Source organism: Excalfactoria chinensis, chromosome 2 (genome assembly GCF_039878825.1).
Source record: "Excalfactoria chinensis isolate bCotChi1 chromosome 2, bCotChi1.hap2, whole genome shotgun sequence".
Lineage (NCBI taxonomy): Eukaryota > Metazoa > Chordata > Aves > Galliformes > Phasianidae > Excalfactoria > Excalfactoria chinensis.
In genome coordinates, this window is record NC_092826.1 from 21,049,958 (window position 1) to 21,068,054 (window position 18,097).

The 18,097-nt window shown below is 38.1% G+C and overlaps 1 protein-coding gene across 8 annotated transcripts in view; it reads right to left on the minus strand.

Annotated features, from left to right (window-relative positions):
• MATN2 (matrilin 2) overlaps nucleotides 1-18,097 on the minus strand; it is a 65,132-nt gene that overhangs the window by 10,128 nt on the left and 36,907 nt on the right. For all 8 annotated transcript variants that reach the window (XM_072329277.1, XM_072329283.1, XM_072329282.1 and 5 more), the window contains exons 7-21: nucleotides 14,646-14,768; nucleotides 10,847-10,969; nucleotides 7,986-8,108; nucleotides 6,315-6,437; nucleotides 6,029-6,151; nucleotides 5,546-5,668; nucleotides 5,335-5,457; nucleotides 5,011-5,133; nucleotides 1,944-2,066; nucleotides 1,727-1,849; nucleotides 1,514-1,636; nucleotides 1,209-1,331; nucleotides 863-985; nucleotides 599-721; nucleotides 319-441 (exon numbers count right to left, since the gene is read on the minus strand). In XM_072329277.1, the coding sequence (XP_072185378.1) occupies nucleotides 319-441; nucleotides 599-721; nucleotides 863-985; nucleotides 1,209-1,331; nucleotides 1,514-1,636; nucleotides 1,727-1,849; nucleotides 1,944-2,066; nucleotides 5,011-5,133; nucleotides 5,335-5,457; nucleotides 5,546-5,668; nucleotides 6,029-6,151; nucleotides 6,315-6,437; nucleotides 7,986-8,108; nucleotides 10,847-10,969; nucleotides 14,646-14,768 (1,845 nt within the window). The remainder of the gene's footprint in view (nucleotides 1-318; nucleotides 442-598; nucleotides 722-862; nucleotides 986-1,208; nucleotides 1,332-1,513; nucleotides 1,637-1,726; nucleotides 1,850-1,943; nucleotides 2,067-5,010; nucleotides 5,134-5,334; nucleotides 5,458-5,545; nucleotides 5,669-6,028; nucleotides 6,152-6,314; nucleotides 6,438-7,985; nucleotides 8,109-10,846; nucleotides 10,970-14,645; nucleotides 14,769-18,097) is intronic.

Below are 18,097 nucleotides of genomic sequence, written 5' to 3' on the forward strand. Positions count from 1 at the left end.
GAATTAAAAGGGTAATGCAATAAATGCATATAATGTTCTAAGCATGTCCTATTAAAAGGTAAGAATAAAGCACACGTTTCTTTTTTATCTTGACATTTGGAAAAGATTATTGTATTTGATGCTATATGAAAACAACTGTTCTAATTCATTAGTTTTTTTGCTTACAAGAGCATCAAGATAAATTGCTCGGTATATTTTCTATCACACTCACATACGCTTCGGGCTTTCAAATGCCAGTTTTGAACTGAGGCTTCTGAAGCGAGGTCAGGTAACTCTAACGCTGAGAGAACAGTGTATTTCCAAATATAATGTACTTACTTCTGCAGGTTTTCTGATCCTCTTTTAGAACATACCCCTCCTGACATTTGCAGATGTATGAATCATCATTATTAACACAAGTATGTTCACAACCATGGGCAACTGATTTGCAGACATCTTTGCCTATGAAAAATCGAAACATTCATACGCATTCTATTTAAAAGATTTATAAATTCACAGACTCCAAACACAACATTTAAAGAACACACGTCAAAATAGAACACTTTTTTTCCTATAGCAATGCTGAAGAAGAGTGGCAGACAGACATATTGTTACTTACTTCGACATGTTTTTCCATCTTGTCGCAGGACAAATCCCTCGTGGCACTGACAGCTGTATGAATTGTTATTATTAATGCACACATGTTCACAGCCGTGGTCAATGGACTTACACAGGTCTTTATCTGAGAACCATTAAGAGAATTTCCTTATTAGATCTACTCTTAAATGCAAAGCTGGCATGAGCCAGTTTTGAGAACAAATAAGTCCGTAATTACTTTTATGGCTGGAAGGATATATTCCCCATAAAAGTTTTAGGTACTCACTCCTGCATGTTTTCCTATCTCTCCTCAGTATGAATCCTTTGTGGCACTGACATGTGTATGAATCACCAGCTGGAACACAGAGATGTTCACAACCATGGTCGACTGTTTTGCAGATATTTTTACCTGGGAGTAACGAGAAATGTATTTAGCACAGTTAGCTACATAAATAGCTTTCACAGAATATTAAGAAGTATAATAAGAATCTTCCAGGAAGGAGCTCGTTTCCAAGAAATTGACTTCATGTTATTCTGTGAAGCAGATCATTAAAGACACAAAGAACACGCTCTATAAATAATATGTTTCATTAACAGGTCAGAAATTACATAATGAAGACTAAACAACTTACTTCTACAAGTTTTGCCATCTTCCCTCAGTATGAAGTCATCATGACACTTGCAGATATAGGAATCGTCGGTGTTAACACAAATATGCTCACAGCCATGGTTGACTGACTTGCAAACATCTTTATCTGAGGAGAGTGGACAGAGTTTGCTAGGTGAGGTTCTTTAGGGAGAGGTAATATCTTTTATTAATCAGATCAAGTAGTTAGGAATCACAAATAAATATACACATGCACAAACACACAGCCACGATACTTAGAAGAACACTTAAAAGAACAAAAAACACATTCTTATGGCTGAGGCCACTCACATTTACACGTCTTCCCATCTTCCTTCAGTATGAAGTTTTCGTGACACTTGCACACGTAGGATTCTTCTGAATTCACACAAACTTGTTCACAGCCATGGTTGACTGAACTGCAAATATCCTTGTCTGCCATCAAAAGAGTTGGTAGTTAACATTTATCAGCAGAGGCCTTGATTATGTGTGTAGTTCATCAAGTTAAGTTCTCTTGCTACATACTTTTGCAGGTTTTGCCATCTTCTCTCAGGAGAAATCCATCATGGCATTTGCAAATATAGGAATCATCAGTATTAACACAAACATGTTCACAGCCATGGTTGACTGACTTGCAAAGATCTTTATCTGGGAAGAGATGACAGCTCTTGCTAGTTAATACATTTCTACACGACCTCGAATTGCAGTTAAAAAGTATGCTGATAAATATCAGGCTACTTACTTCTGCATGTTTTTCCATCTTCTCTCAGCAGGAATCCCTCCCGACACTTACAAACAAATTTATCACCAGCATTAACACAGGCATGTTCACAGCCATGGTTGACTGATTTGCAAATATCCTTGCCTGGAAATAAATAAAGCTTAATGTGATTTGCTAGTTAAACTTTTTAATTTATTTATTATTATTATTATTACTTTTTTTAATAAAGATTGCAGGGGTAAATCCATCAGCAAAGAAATATGGAAGCATGCACACTGAAAGCTAGTTAAAGGATTGACAGCTTACCTCACATGAGGCATGAGTTCTTTACTGCTTAGGCAAAAAGAACTACATGGTTTGGATGGTCTCCCAGTGATGCTGAATCTGTCTGACTAGATTAAGGAGGAGGACCTCACATTGACAGCAGGAAGAGTAAAAGAAGGAATATTTAGTATAGTTATTTAGCAAAAATTCATGCTAGTGAAAACAAAACTGAACAAAAAACCACACGACATGAAGCAAAGCATTCCTTTAGGATTCTTACATCAATGCTAAGAATCTGCACAAGCAAAACCCAGGAGTGTAGGAGCTACTTATTTAAAGGGATAAAGAAAATCCACCAGTATTGCTGAAAACTGATGAGGGGATTTCTGTGAGTGCAATGTTAAAGCCAACTGGCCATAACCTCTTCAAGAAGAACAGTGAAAGAGAAAGCAGAAGAGGAAGTCAACCCCATCTATCAGCATTCACTGTTCCTTTCTCACTGCAACAACAAAAAAGAGAAAATATTCTCTTGTATCATATGCATACTTACTCAGCATGCATTCAAGTCCTGTGTCCAGAAATTTTTTAGAAATACTGTAAAAAAACTGGCCATAAATTGGAACCCTGTGGAACCCCACTAGTGAGTGGCCACCAGCCTGATGAAACTCCATTTATAACAACCTTTTGAGCCCAACCTGCCTATCAATTGTTCACTCTTTGTGTTATGTTTTTGTCTATGTGGATTCTCTTCATTCTTAGTAATTAGCAGAACAACCAATTAGGCTTAATATGTAGAAAAAAATCATTTTTTCACATGAACTTCAGCCTGTGGTACATGACTTGATGGACTCCAGCTGCCAATACAAGGGATGTCAAAACATGCTACAGTGGACAGTCTTCTAACTCAACATGCATTACATTCAAGGCATAACAAACTCAAGTAGTTCCCATTCCAGCAGGTAAAGAAGAAATGATTACGGAGGTACAAATTAGCATTAGTTAGCATCAGCTTATGCACAGCTGTGTGCAACATTTGTTATTTTCAAGCGGAATGAAAAATAAACGAGCAACAGACAAAGTTTTACTTCAAAAGGATAGATTTTATATAGCTGAAAGCAACTGTGAGCCAAAGTACTTTGTGATTGGAGGTGATATACATCATGTACGGGACAGGAATGCATAACCAATGAAATAAAGAACAGTATAAGTTAATCAAGGGGTGTCTGAAACAAAATCCATTCTAACCATATATTGTTATTTAGTAGGTAGAAATAGTAGAGTTGTCCATTTTTATGCAGAAAAGTTAAAACATTCAATGTACTCAGATCTGAATTTTTTGAAATAGGCTACAGATAACAGTTATGATGAAGAGTTTCATCAGTTGAGAAGTAGGTCACACGTATCTACTGAAGAAAGAGCAGTAACTCCAGATCACGTGCAGCCAAGAGCTGTAAAAAGAGCTGGCTGAATAACACTTGGGATGCTTAGTATCATTTTTTGTTACCTCCTGGAACTCCATGGAAGTCCCAAAACACTAAGGAGTTTCTATCCCCAGCGCCTACACGCACTGTTTGAAAAGTATAATGAGCTCACTGCAAGCCTGTCAGCTTGACATTAATCTGCATTCAAACAACCAAATAGATAAATGTAGAATTTGACTTAGGGAGGATCAAAGAAAGAAAAACATTCCAGTTGATATAATGAAAAAATAGGTCCCAGATAAGTAAATAAGAATCTTTTTAATTGATTATGAGTAACAGAGAATTCAGTAGGGCATCAGCCTGGATATTCATTTTGACTAAGGAAATAGAATACAGAATGAACATAAATGGACTAACATTAGCTAGAGGGGCCTTCAGGATAAACTGTAAATGGGGAATCAAGTGTCTTTCTTTTTAAGAATGTGCCCTGCTCTATACTGCTTAGAATTTTAATGAACAATCCTAAAGAAAATATAAAATAATCGCTGATGAGGTTTATAGGTTACTTTATTGTTGAGAGAATGATAAATAAGGAGACAGCTCTGCTGATATAAGGAAACATAAATCATTTTTGCAAGATGAATAAAAACAAACTATACGCATTTTAAAATAGCCAGAATTAAACTCATATAATTTAGAAACAAAGAATGAAGGCTTTATTCACAAGATGTAGGACATTTATATGACTGAGAGTTTTAAAAGGCTTATATTCATGGTATATAACTAGCTGAACATGAGCTTTAGGAGAATCTCATGGATTAGCACTATCTTTGGTGGTAAAAAACAGGTAGATTCAAATAAGAATTAAGTGAGTAACAGTTTGTCTATGCTGGATCCTGCTGTATGCTGTATTAGAGGACTTTGTATTTTGTTCCTACATTGTGGCATACCCTAAACAATGCTGATAAGTAGAAGAAGCTTTAGGAGAGTGAGAAGAGATTTATGAAGAGACTGGAAAGGGCCTGAAGGAGTTTCATCTGCTTATCATTTACAAAAAAAAACATGTTAAGAGGCTAAGCTAATCAGTTAAATTATGGTCTACGTGAGCACACAGAACAGCACAACGGCAATCAGAACTCCAATTCATTGCAGTAAAATGAGGCAACATTCTATGCTCAAGATTAAATCTTGGCACAGTCTAAAAATGAAGTTCACTTTTGAAAATGCACATTCTGACCTTAAAATTGGTTGGTTTTCTGGAATACATTTTTAATTCAAGCAATCATTTATAGAAATCTTGTGATCTATAGAGGACAATATTTCTCTCTGGCCACCATGAATCAGTGAATAATTTCCTAACAGAAGGGAAATTACATTTCCTCCTTTGTTCATAAGCAACTTACTTCGGCATGTTTTCCCATCTTGCCTCAGTACAAATCCGTCATGGCACTGGCAAGTATATGAGTCATCACTATTAACGCAAAGATGTTCACAGCCGTGATTGACTGATTTGCAGATGTCCTTACCTAGGAATAATTCAGATTTTATTTGATACAGTTTAATAATTGAGAATATTTAAAAATGTAGAGACTAAAAGTATTAAGTTCCTAGCAAAATAAAGAATCTATCTTCCTTTTTGTCAGGTAAAATCACAAATAAGACCTGTTTCTAACACAACATGCTTCCTCGGTGACCCCTGACTGAGATAATTAACATCGGAAACTTACTTTTACATGTTTTCTCATCTTCCCTCAATACAAAACCCTCGTAACACTGACAAATGTATGAATTATCAGTGTTCACACAAACATGCTCGCAGCCATGGTCAACAGAATTGCAAACATCTTTATCTGGAACAAAATAAGAGTGTCAGTATTTAAAACATGCCTACAAATGCCCAGATTACAGAAGAAATCTATTAAAGATAAGTGTACTTACTTCTACATGTCTTTCCATCTTGTCTTAATGCAAATCCCTCGTAACACTGGCAGAGATATGACTCATCGGCATTAACACAAATATGTTCACAGCCATGGTCAACTGAACTGCAAATGTCTTTATCTGAGAACAGTTTTGGTTAAAGCACATCTTCAGTGTATATATTATGCAAGGAGAAGGAACAGTTTTTATTAGGTTCACTGACATCATTCAAAGAAACTGACAAAAACTTATGCAGAAAACACTTCTAATTCTTGGTACTTGGAAAATTGTAGGTGTTTTTTGTTTGTTTGCTTGTTTTTGTCTCAAGTCATATCAATCTGGCTAGTAAACTATACTATTACTGTTCATTGAGTCTCTCACAAGCTTCTAGCAGGTATAACAATATCAATCCCACATTATGATTAAGTTACAGGAGTGTTACTAGTTAAAAGATTTCCACTAACCTACATACTATAGATAAAAGTCTACCAGAGTACTTACTTCTGCATGTTTTCCCATCTTCTCTCAATAGGAAACCTTCATGACACTCGCAAGCATAAGAGTCTTCTTTGTTAACACAAATATGCTCACAGCCATGGCTGATTGATTTGCAGATGTCCTGTCCTGGGAATTAGTTAGATATAGATACAGTTTGGAATGATAATGTGTTCAAAAGGATCAAAAGGATGTTTTCTAGTGAGAATTGAAGAAGCAATAAATACCTTTCTTTCCTTGCCTAATGCACATGCAGAAATGTTCTATATATATATATGTATGTGTTACTCACTTCTGCATGTTTTCCCATCATCTCTCAATGTGAATCCTTCACGACACTTGCAGATGTAAGAATTGTCAGTACTAACACAAACATGCTCACAGCCATGGTTGACTGATTTGCAGACATTTCTACCTGAGAAGAAATCAACAGATAAAGAATTGTGTTAGTTAAGGGCCAGATGGTGAGTCTTACAGCTTCCAGTTACTGAATATTCTTGTCCTTGCTGATATTCTGGACTCAATTCTGCAAATCATTTACAGCGCTTACTGTAAGTGTTTATTGTAACAAAGAGCTAAATCTTTGTTCTACAATTTTTACAACCTTATTATTAATGAAAAGTGCACTGCTTTGGTTCCAGAGTTTGTATAACTTCACGTATCCCCATCACGCAGGTTAATGCCCTGAAGGGATTTCCAAAAGCATTTAAATTCCACATCCACATTTCAAGTAAACTTGCTGGTGAAAAACAGATCTTTCCATCACCCTAATTTTATCTTCAGTAATAAATCTGCCCAAACCTGAAATAGTTCAGCTTTTTTTCCCTGGAGTTCAGACAGTACTTGTCATTTTACTGTACACTAAAATTACAAAAGCTCAGCATATGCAGCGTTTAAATGTAACGAGAAACAAATGGTATGATCCTGCTGTAGACTTTTGGAAAGCTGTCAGCTGTAACTGGTCGAGCAAATGGTAAGCGAGCTTTTCTGACATGTGATTTAGTTAATATTTAAATTTCATAATAAAATAAAACGACACCTACGTATTCACATTGGATAAACAAAAATCTTTCTTACTTTCACTTTCTTCCTCACATCCTTCGTTTTCCCACAAGGGCTGCCGCACAAACACCAAATTTCACTTGCTTTTGCAACACCAAACTACTTTTTGAGACAAGCAGAATTTATCTCTATCCACATAGACTAGCAAAGTAGGGTGTTGATTTGATTTATGTAATATAAAACTGATAAGACAGAGCTTTTCTTTGTCATGTCAGTGTCTGGGTTACTTTAATTCTTTTAAATGTTATTTAACCAAAGATGCTGATGAAAATCTTGGATATGATTGGCGTTATAGAATACTTTATGCCTCTGTTTTCCAAAGGGTTGTCCACTGTTCTTCTCTGATAACTTAGCTTGCTCTTTAATACCAGGGAATTTTTTTATACATCTGCCATTCATCGTAACTACATAATGCAGCCAAACATATAATGCAATTATGATATATATTTTGCAATCAACCTTATCTCACACTGGGCAAAGGAATGGATATTCCATTAGAACCGAAGGCTTCTTTTTGCTCTATAGGCTTTTTGAAATGTTACGTATTTGTGCCTTGATTTGAGAAGAAAACTATAGTTGTCTTATATGAGAATGTAAGTTGGAATACAACTATTTTGGATTCACAGACCAGTTTTCAGACACAATTTTATACACTCCAGATGTTTAGGGAGTGACTCAGGTGCCTAAAAGTATGCACTCACTGCCAATTCAGATGCCCTTGAGCATCCAAGACATCAACATACTGCTGGAAACGTGACACCAAAGGGAAAGTTGTGAGCTTCTGTAAAATGTCATGTAAAATGTCACCAGAAAGCAATATTTAAGCAATCAAATCCTACCTTACAGACTTATTTTCTTCATATGTAATAAAAATTGAATATTGACTTGCTGAATAACTTACGTTTACATGTTTTCCCATCATTCCGAAGCCTGTATCCTTCAAAACACTGACAAGTGTAAGATTTGTCACCATTTATACACAAATGTTCACAGCCATGATCACTCAGAGCACAATAGTCAACTCCTGCAGGAGCAATTGAAGTTATTGAAATAATTAACAATTAAACCATCATTTCTAGTATTTGCATGGCATATAAGCAATAATTCTGTCCTATATCTGATAATATGTGCATATATACCTTCAATTACATTTAAGAGGGCCCCGTGGTATACTCTGAATTAATTACTGTAAGTGGAGACATTGAGCATGAATAGCACAGCTCAACGGAAGTACTCACAGTCTCAGTACTCACAGACTGAATTACTAAAACCTGATGCTTTAACAACGTTTTTATAAAAGACAGTGGCAATGACAGAATAGGTACCTTGTGAACCTTCTTCCAAGATGGTCTCTAAATGACCTGATGTAAATAGGGCAGGCAGAAAATCCCTCTGAGACCTCGAAGATCTTTGGCTTAGGCTAATCAAGGTTTTGCAAAGAATTGCAAATGACAAGACCTAAGGCTCATTTTTATTTCTCAAATTTCCTAAGGGTTTCTTATTTGAAATACCAAGACATAATACTCCCTCAACTCTGCAGTGTCACACTTTTTTCTTTGTATTTAGTTGTCAGAGAAAAAATCTGGTTATGACTCAGGTATTCTCCCAGCTGTCTTAAGATACCTGTGCAACTGTGTATGACACCAGTGTTGTGAATCCCCGATGTTCTCCTTCTAGGAGTGGTGAATGTTAAATGCTAATCCCTTCCACTCAGCTGCTCATTCAGGGTATCACAAAGTGCCGAAAAAACCTTTCATGATAGTCTAAAAAAAAATGAGGTTTCAGCAACTCATCTGGAACTCAGGAATAAGACATCCTATACCTAAATTAATAAGAGAAGGTGGATACATGGGTGAGAAGAGCCATTCAAAAGGTCTCCACTGTATTGCGTGGAGGGATTCTAGAAGCCACAGCGTGTTTTTAATGCTGCTGATGGGTCTTCAACTACAGCCTGGAGGAAAATGACTGAATGGAAAAAAAATACCAAACCAACAAAGCACACCTATTTTTACTACAGAGGAAGAACAGGAAAAACAGACTTCCCATTCACAAGTTCTTAAAGATATAGTTTGTCTATTTCTGATTTTTCAGTGGTTCTTTTAGATAAGATTCAAATCAATTCTAGCAGACCCCAATCCCTTTATGCATTACAATATGTGCATTACTGTTTGCCCCGTTTTAGAGTGTCCAATGACAAAAGCAAAATCTGCCAAGAGATTGGGTGGGAATAAAAAGGGTAGCAGAGAGGCAAAGACAAGGCTAAAGACAGAGGCAAATTGTTTTGCTGATTTGCTTCACTCTTCCTGAAATCATTATTGTGTCAACTTGGTATCTGTTAAAACTGTGTTGCCCAAGTGCAAGTGAAGGAGCAAAATCCGCAGCTGCTTCAAAGTTCAACAAGCTTGAATAATATCATACCTCCACAATCTATAGAAAAGGCAGCAAAAACTTTCTCATCAAAGAGAACAGGTCCAGGAAAAACGAACAGGCAAAACACATTCACATTCCTCTTTTTCTGGCCCTTTCTATGTATTATTTTTTCCAGTGATTGAGGTAATTTCTGAAACCACAATGATTCTCAATGATCATTCGATCTGTAAAGGGTGGAGAGCTGTCAGGACAACTTTTATTCACTTATTAAGGGCTAGCATGCAAGCTGTAAAGCTGCATGGGACTCTCATTGCTCCTGCCTCAGGCTAGATAACGCATTTTGCCTGGGGGATGCTGCCATCAAGATGGACTGTCAGTCTCAAACATCTGCCATGTGACTGAAATACTGTCCTCAGCACCTGGGGATGAACAGATCTCCCAAAACACTTCTGAAAACACGAGGATTTACAGCCATATTGACAAGTGTCCTTTTCTTAGTCCTTTTTCTCTCTGTGCTTGTTTTCTAAACCTTATTAAGGTGTTTTTGAAATGTAGTCTGTGAGAATGAATTGAAAAATAGCAATCACAGAATTATTTTTTTTGGTTAGAAGGGACTCAAAATACCATCTAGCTCCAAATCCATCTTCCAGCTAGGCAGGACTGCTCACAGTTCCAATCAACCTGGCCTTGAACACATCTACGGATGGAGCATCCATAGCTTTTCTGGGCAACCTGTTCCAGCACCTCACCACCCTCACAGTAAAGAATTTCTCCCTTATATTCAATCTAAACCTATTCTCATTCAGTTTAAAACCATTACCCCTTGTTCTGTCACTACACTCCATGAGACTCCCTCTCTAGAATTCTGTAGGCCCCCTTTAGGTACAGGAAGGCCACTATAATGTCTCCCCAGAACTTTGTCTTTCAACAACCCCAAACTCTCTCAGTCTGTCTTAACAGAAGAGGTGCTCCAGCCCTCTGATCATCCTCATGACTCTCCTCTGGATCTGCTCTGGTCTATGTCTCTCTCATGCTGGCGGCCCTAGAGCTGAGTGCAGTACTGCAACAGAGTCTTGTAAGAGCAAAGCAGAGAAAATTTCATATTGAACTTTTCATCTACCTGTAGCTCTAGGTCCTTCTCCCCAGAGCTGCTCTCTATCCAATCACGGCCCAGCCTATATTCATGTTTGGGACTGTCCTGATGCAGGTTCAGGACCTTGCATTTGACCTCACTGAACTTCAGCAGGTTTGCACAGGCCCACCTGTGGAGCCTGCCCATGTCCCTCTGGATGGCATCCCTTTCCTCGCCCTGCAGGTGCGTCCTCTTCCCTGTGTAAAATCACAAACCTTTACCATGTAGGCTGAGATCAAGCGTGTTCTCAGATGACTTACGTGTGCAGGTTCGTAGGTCCTCATTGATGACAAATCCTTCAGAGCACTGACAGACGTAGGAGTCATCAGTATTTAGGCACAGTTGCTCACAACCATGATTGCTTTCTGCACAGTGGTCCACTCCTATTATTTGTGTTGATAATTGTAGAAAGCACATTTCTTTTTAGATACACACACTATAAAACTTCAGCTCATGCACAAACAAGAGAAAAGGATCAGTACATATTTTTTTTTTGTGCAGTATCCCCATCTATGTTAGAAAATGGAGTTAATTAACAACACCTAAGTGAAATGAATACAGCAACTCCACAAAGCGAAAAACGAACCTGATCAAGCAGAGATTTCCCTTGCCAAACTAATGCAAAGCAGTTAACGGGGAGTCATGAGGTCCTGCCTGGCATTACCCACAGGATCACAGTTTCCTTCTTTAAAAGGCACGACTCCCTTTTGTTAACCACAAAATTGTCTCAGAGAGAAAGAATGGGAGTAACATGCATCATTTACTTGTTTTTCCTATTTTCATTCCGACTCTAACTAAGATAAAACAGAATCATTTTTGAATCTTATGTGAAACCGGTTCACAGAACAGACAGCAAAGCTGTAGGCTGAGATACGTGCACTTGCCAACGTACCATGTAATCTGCTGACTCTGTAAGGACATTAAAAGCACATTTTAGGGAAAAAAAAACCACTTTATTCCAAATTTTCTCATAACATTTTATTCCTGACTTGTTAATGACTATTTTTAGTTGTATAGGCTCCAATCACTTTGGCTTAACTTGATCAAGTGTAGCAGAGTTCCTTCAGGCAGGAACAGTCTCATATGTTTCTATTTGCAAATCATTTACAGATGTGACCAGACACGTCTGTAGCTGTCCACATAAAAAACAACAACAACAAAAAGGCAACAAACCTACTCTTAATGTAAATTTACTTAGTTTTAAATATTGACATCTATTTGTTTATTTAGCTAGGCAATGATGTTGCAGGACTCCAAGGAGTCAGTCCAGATTTCCCATTATAGATACATAGAGATAACGTTGGCTTAAACAAGTGAATCTGAGGTGTAAGTTTTTACTAGTTCAAGAAAGTTCCAGCTGGAACATTCTCCTTATTCCAAGGACTTACATCCTCACAAAGAGGCTTGTGTAACTTCTTGGATCACATAAAAAATGTGCAAAGGAGCCGTCTGGCACCATCTTTTACAATACAAACACCTACACTCGTGAATTTTATCATTTAAATACACTGGTTTATGCAGAATCTTTTAACACATGCTTTCAAGGAGTGGGGTACTCAGAAAGCTCAGAAAGCTGCTATTTAGAAAATAGTATAAGTGTACATTTGTTCATCATGCGTGATGCATTACATTTGTTTTTTCTTCCTTCAGCAACTGCGAGAAGGACGATAAGGGGAAAGGAGAGGGGAAAGGTCTGTATCAAAAAAGAAGACAGCTAGTGTTTTGTGATAGATGTATTTTTAGACATTCAACTTGTTATTGCCTAAAAACATAATTCTTCAAATGTTTTGAGCTCTTGCATCATCAAGTTTCCTTAAATATAGCCTTATCACAAATAGTTTATTTAAAAATATGATTCCCTGGCCTACAGACTATTTTTAACTTAATTGGCAGCATTCCTTTGGCAATATATGTCAATAGTACACTGGGCAAAAACACTACTGATATTTTAGCTGATGTGCAAAATAGTTCTCTGAAAAAAGAAGTGTTTTCTGAAAACTAGGTGGCAGCAAGTGGGCAACAGTGTTGGTGTTTTCTGGTGCAGTGCTGGTCCTTTAGTAACATCCTTATTAATAGAGGACATTCTACCAAACAGATTGAGGAAAGCGTAAACATATGTAAGAAGGAAGTTTCTATGCATCTGTATGTAGCATATCTCTAACATATGTTAGCTTTACGTGTGCTGCAGTTTAAACAGCATGTAGCAACAACAAAGACATTTAGAGTAAGCTCTGCCTTTGTGTTAGACACCATGGCTGAACAACTTTTCCCATTCATTAGGACTGGAGATGACACCTTAGTTCTGTGTTAAATTTGGTGGAGATGACACCTTAGTTCTGTGTCAAATCTGGGATCTTACTACAGCAGTACTTCACTAGAGCTCACTTGTGGCTGACCTTACAGAAACACAGGTTTGCATAACTCAGAAAGATCACAGAAAGGACTCGGGAGCATTCTCTCATTCTATTCACACCTCAGCCCACTGCAGTAACCAGCTGCTGCAGTTTGAGACACACTCAATCTACGTGTATTGTGATCACGTGGTAGGGCATATCCAAGATGACATTTGCACACAAATGACTCTTCTAGATTAACACATTCATGTTCACAATCACGCTGACCTACATTTACATACAGAGAGAGAAAAATGCTGAAGAACCCAAACCAGTCATTAGAATTGATGCCCTCTGGTGGAGGAGGAATGCCTGGTCATAAATAATGTTTTTTTCCTGATGTTATATAGAGGGCATAAAATTTACAGACAAATTCAAAAAACCCTAATGTTAAGGAAAAGTAATGTACCCCAGTTTGTCCTTAATTCTCAATTAAATCCTAGGCAATAAGTATTTGACACAATACAGTCCTTTTGCTCCTATGCTCACCCAGGCACATCCATTCTATAAAAATCCGGATGTATTGAAATACCAAATAAACATTAAAAGCAAAAAATAGTGTGGACTGCTGTACAAAGAGCACTGTATCGACAATCATAGAATCATAGAATGGCCTGGGTTGAAAAGGACCACAATGATCATTTAGTTTCAACCCCCCTGCTATGTGCAGGGTCACAATCACCAGACCAGGCTGCCCAGAGCCACATCCAGCCTGGCCTTGGGTGCCTCCAGGGATGGGGCATCCACAACCTCCTTGGGCAACCTGTTCCAGTGCGTCACCACCCTCTGTGTGAAAATGCTTCTTAGAAAGCATCTCTAAGACTGAAAGAAAACATAGTTTCAAAAATATATACAAGTTACAAGATTCAAGAGATATAACGTCCTTGTTCTTATCAAGCTTCCTATTCATAGAACGTCAGCAGTAAAATCCCTCCCCTCTCCCTTCCCCCAGGGACTGAGTCACCAGATCAAGCTAGCTCTTTATTGACAGCATTACACTGAAAACCTGTGTAACTCTGTGTTCCCATTCAGGAGGAGTTGTAACTCTCCACTGGACTGGGTGATCCTGTGGGTCTTTTCCAACCTTGGTGATTCTATGATTCTATAAAAAAGTCTTTGTGAAGTAAATAATATGTATAATTAGTTTATAACCCCAACATTAATGAGGCTGTTTACACAGTTTGAAGGAAACTGTATAGGGTTTCCTAATTGATTTTTATTTGCTTTCCATAACTACATTACATTCTATTACCTACTCACAGCTAATGGGGTACATCTGTCTTGGCTAAAACAACTCAGGAAAGCAAAGTGAATTTAAAAATCAAACCAAATACTAAAAGAAAAACTCTGCTTATATCACTACAAAACAAAAGGTCACAAAGTTTTAAAAAGAGTAATAAACTTCTTGGTCTTGAGCTGTTATGGTTCCCTTATTACACCTCAGGTTTTACTCAATCTCTTCAAAAAGTGTTTAATACACAACCTATTCTACAAAACAGCAACTTTTCCACCATGAATGGCTCAGGTAAAATTTTAGTTTATAAAGAAAGATTTCTTTCAGCCTTTACCAGAGAGAAAACTTCCACCCTTTCAGAAAGGAGAGCATTCACAGAAGGCTTAAGAAGTGAAAGGAGATGAACTTCACCATGTCCAAAAGATTACTCACTTTTGCATGTTTTCTTATCTGGATTAAGTCTAAACCCTTCTTGGCATTGACAAAAATAGGATTCATCTGTGTTAACACATTCCTGTTCACAGCCATGGTCCTGAAGAGCACAGTAGTCTGGTCCTAAAGGGGAAGAACTTAGGTCAGTGATGAATATAATTTCCCAGGAACAGGCTAGGTAAAAACCATATGCCTATTTTTTCTTTCATCAGGTAGTTTTTCTTTCCCCACATGCACCATTTGTAACTCTTAACATATTGTTTCAAATTGTGAAAATAAAACATCCACCTTCTAAAATGTTCACCTTCTAAAATATCTGCCATATTTGGGTATACCAGATATGTATCCTTAAATGAACTCTTGGAAAACACATGTATTACACGCAGTATAGAAGTTAGAAAATTAAGTATTAAAATTAACTTGCAAGTTGTTATTCCCAGAAATAATGAGCTTCCTGAAGAATGAACTGTTCTTTTCTTCTATGTGTGGTGATCTAACACAATTAAGCCTTCACATGTGATGAAAGCATTCAGCAATAATAAACCAAACAGTAGCAGTGGCAGAAGTCCTCTTCTTAATTCAGTAGATAGGAATTACCTCTGCCTTCCTCACCAATAAGCTGAGTTTACCACTCTCTTCACACACAGAGTATTCTGCCAGTGTTGGCAGGATTCCCCTAATGAGCTGCGCTACTTTTATTTCATTCTGAAAAAACTGGAGTAAATCTCAGAGAAAAAAATTGTAAGACACACTTGACTGTGTGATAACATTTACATTTTCAAACTTTTCTTTGTAGCTGTGAGCACTGAAACTTACTTGCAATCTCTGAATGAAAAAACATGATTCTAAGAAAATCACAATGTCCTGGGAGCTGGAGCCATTGGCCCTACCCTGTATATTGATACTGTGATCTGGTCCACAGAGCTTGGAACACATAAAGTGTAAGGAAAAGTAGCTTGCTAACTGTTAGTCATATTTATGCTTAGATTCAGGATATACATTTTAAATGAGAATGGTTAAACACATTTGCACCTTCCTTTCTGACTACTGTTTCTGAATCAAACCCAATGGCCTACTACATCCAGCTACTTCGACTCCTCCTTAGCTGCAAACTGATGGAAATTTCTCCCTTATAATTTAAAGTATTTATAACAAAAGATATGGCAGTTAATACGGCAACTGAATTCTGAGATGCAAAATTGCGAGAAGCTTTGTTTGTAGCCTCCACCCCTTGATCTGGGAGCTACATTTAATGTTAGGCTCTTGCCCATTCATCCCTGAGCTATGTTACTAGCATGCCTGTGCATGCAAGGGCCTTGCACAGCTTATCCTGACTGACAGACTGGCTGACTTGATTTCCTGGATTGGCCTTGGACATCTCTTTACAGTATGGACTTGTCTGGTGCTTGCTGAACTGTTGACTGAGCCTGGATACTGTGATTCCTGTTCAGTTCTATTTTGGCATTGTGGGAACTGAAGGACCTGTCAAGAGAGATTACTGACTCTGCTTGCCTTATAATCATCCACAGATCTCAGTTTACATTCCCTTGTGTAGCAGTGCACTTTCAACAAAAAATCTCCTCCAATCCATATAGGCCCAGCATTAAGCCACAAAAGTGCCCATATTGTTTCTAGTCAAGAACAGTTGGGAAATGACAGTAGGAAGGCAGTGGAGGAGTCTGTTAGCCCATCTGACCAAAAGGATTTAGGAGATCGGCTTTTCTAAAAATAGCCAGCAGAAGGTTCTGATTTACATGCTTTTGTTCAGGTTGGAAATTTCAACCATCCAAACACCAATGGGGAATGTAAGGTGGCATTGTACAGACTCAGAATGTTCCTGCACAGTAATGGGGACAATTCCCTAACACAAATTCTGGATGGCTACACTCTACTTGACTTAGTGCTATGACCATGAGATGACTAAGCTCGTAATCCAGAATGATGGGAGAAGAAAGAACAGAATTTGGACTTTGGATTTTACAAGCTCATATTTCAGCTTATTCAGGCAATTGCTAAGAAAAATCCTCTGGGAAAGAGCCATGAAGAGAAAAGGAGCCCAGGAGAGCCAAATGAGTTTTAAAGAAAACATACTAAGAATTCAGGAACAAATGATGCTTTTCATGCTGGAAAATCTGCTTAGCTAATTAAAAAACTTCTCAATAAACTAAAACACAAAAAGGCAGAATAGCAAAAGGAGAAAGAAGGGGGAAAAAAAACCCAAAGTCCAGCTGGACCTATCACAGCTGAGGTGCACAAGGGGTTCCTCTCAAAAACCAATTTCCAAATATATGAAGAAGATAAACAGGAATAGTCAACATCAACCTATCAAGGGCAAATCATGACTGACCAACCCAATTGCCTTCAACTGTGAAACTACAGGGTCTGTGGACAAAGGGAGATCATCTTGGTGCTGTTTCCCACAGTACTCTCATTTGGAAGTTGAGGAAGTATAGGCAAAAAGAAAAGACTATTAGAATGAAAATTTTCTAAGCCACCATCCTGAAAGGGCATTGATGTACAGCTTCACATTTGGCTGGTTGCTGATAGTGGCCAAAGTACCACAAGGGGACAGTAAGGAGCAGCACACTGCTAAAAAACCTTTATTAGTGACAGACAGATGATGACATAAGGTGTACCCTATTCAAATCTGTGGATTACACTAAATTAGGGACAGCGACTGTAAGCAAGCAGCAGTACCAAGAAACCTTGATAAACTTTACAGTTGGACCAACAGAAGTCTTATGAAGTTCAGCAAAAATTGGAAAGTTCTACATCTGTGCTGGAAACACCTTCTAGCTTGCACAGATTGACACAAAACCTGCTGTCAGTGAGCAGAATGGGCCAGATGCTCCCTAACTGAAAGGGAGCCAAAGGCAACAATAGAGCAGGGTAGGGCAGGGCAGGGGTCTTGCCAATCACACACTACCCTCATGTACCTGAGTGAGTTGATCAGGGCAAGACTGCCATGTTTAATCAAGGAGTTCACAACACATGACAAGTTCATAATGATGAGGCAGGTCTAAGGTCAAGCCAGGAAGCTAGACCATATGTCAGGATCAGGTGAGGGTACCACTGGTGAGCGAGCCAGGGTCTGACATAGCCCAGCCATTACAGGACAGGTCAGCAGTGGCAGAGCAAGGTGACAATCAAGCTTGGAAGTCAATCTGTTGGTCAGGATTCTGGATCAATGAGTGCTAGTGCCTGGATCTGGCCTATGCATTTCTGGAGACCATCATGTCTAAGCACTGTTGGGAAAGGAACCAGAAGGAACTGAAATGAGGTTTCTAGGATATAGGCAGAGGTGAGGAGAAGGTCCTGAAGATGCAAAGGATGCAGTTTGAAGGTCTTTGATCAGTTCAAATTGGGAGAGAAAACTGATTAACATTCCCATTCTTAAATAGAAGGAATTCACAAGAATTTTTCTTGGGCAGTGGAATGCACTTACACTATAC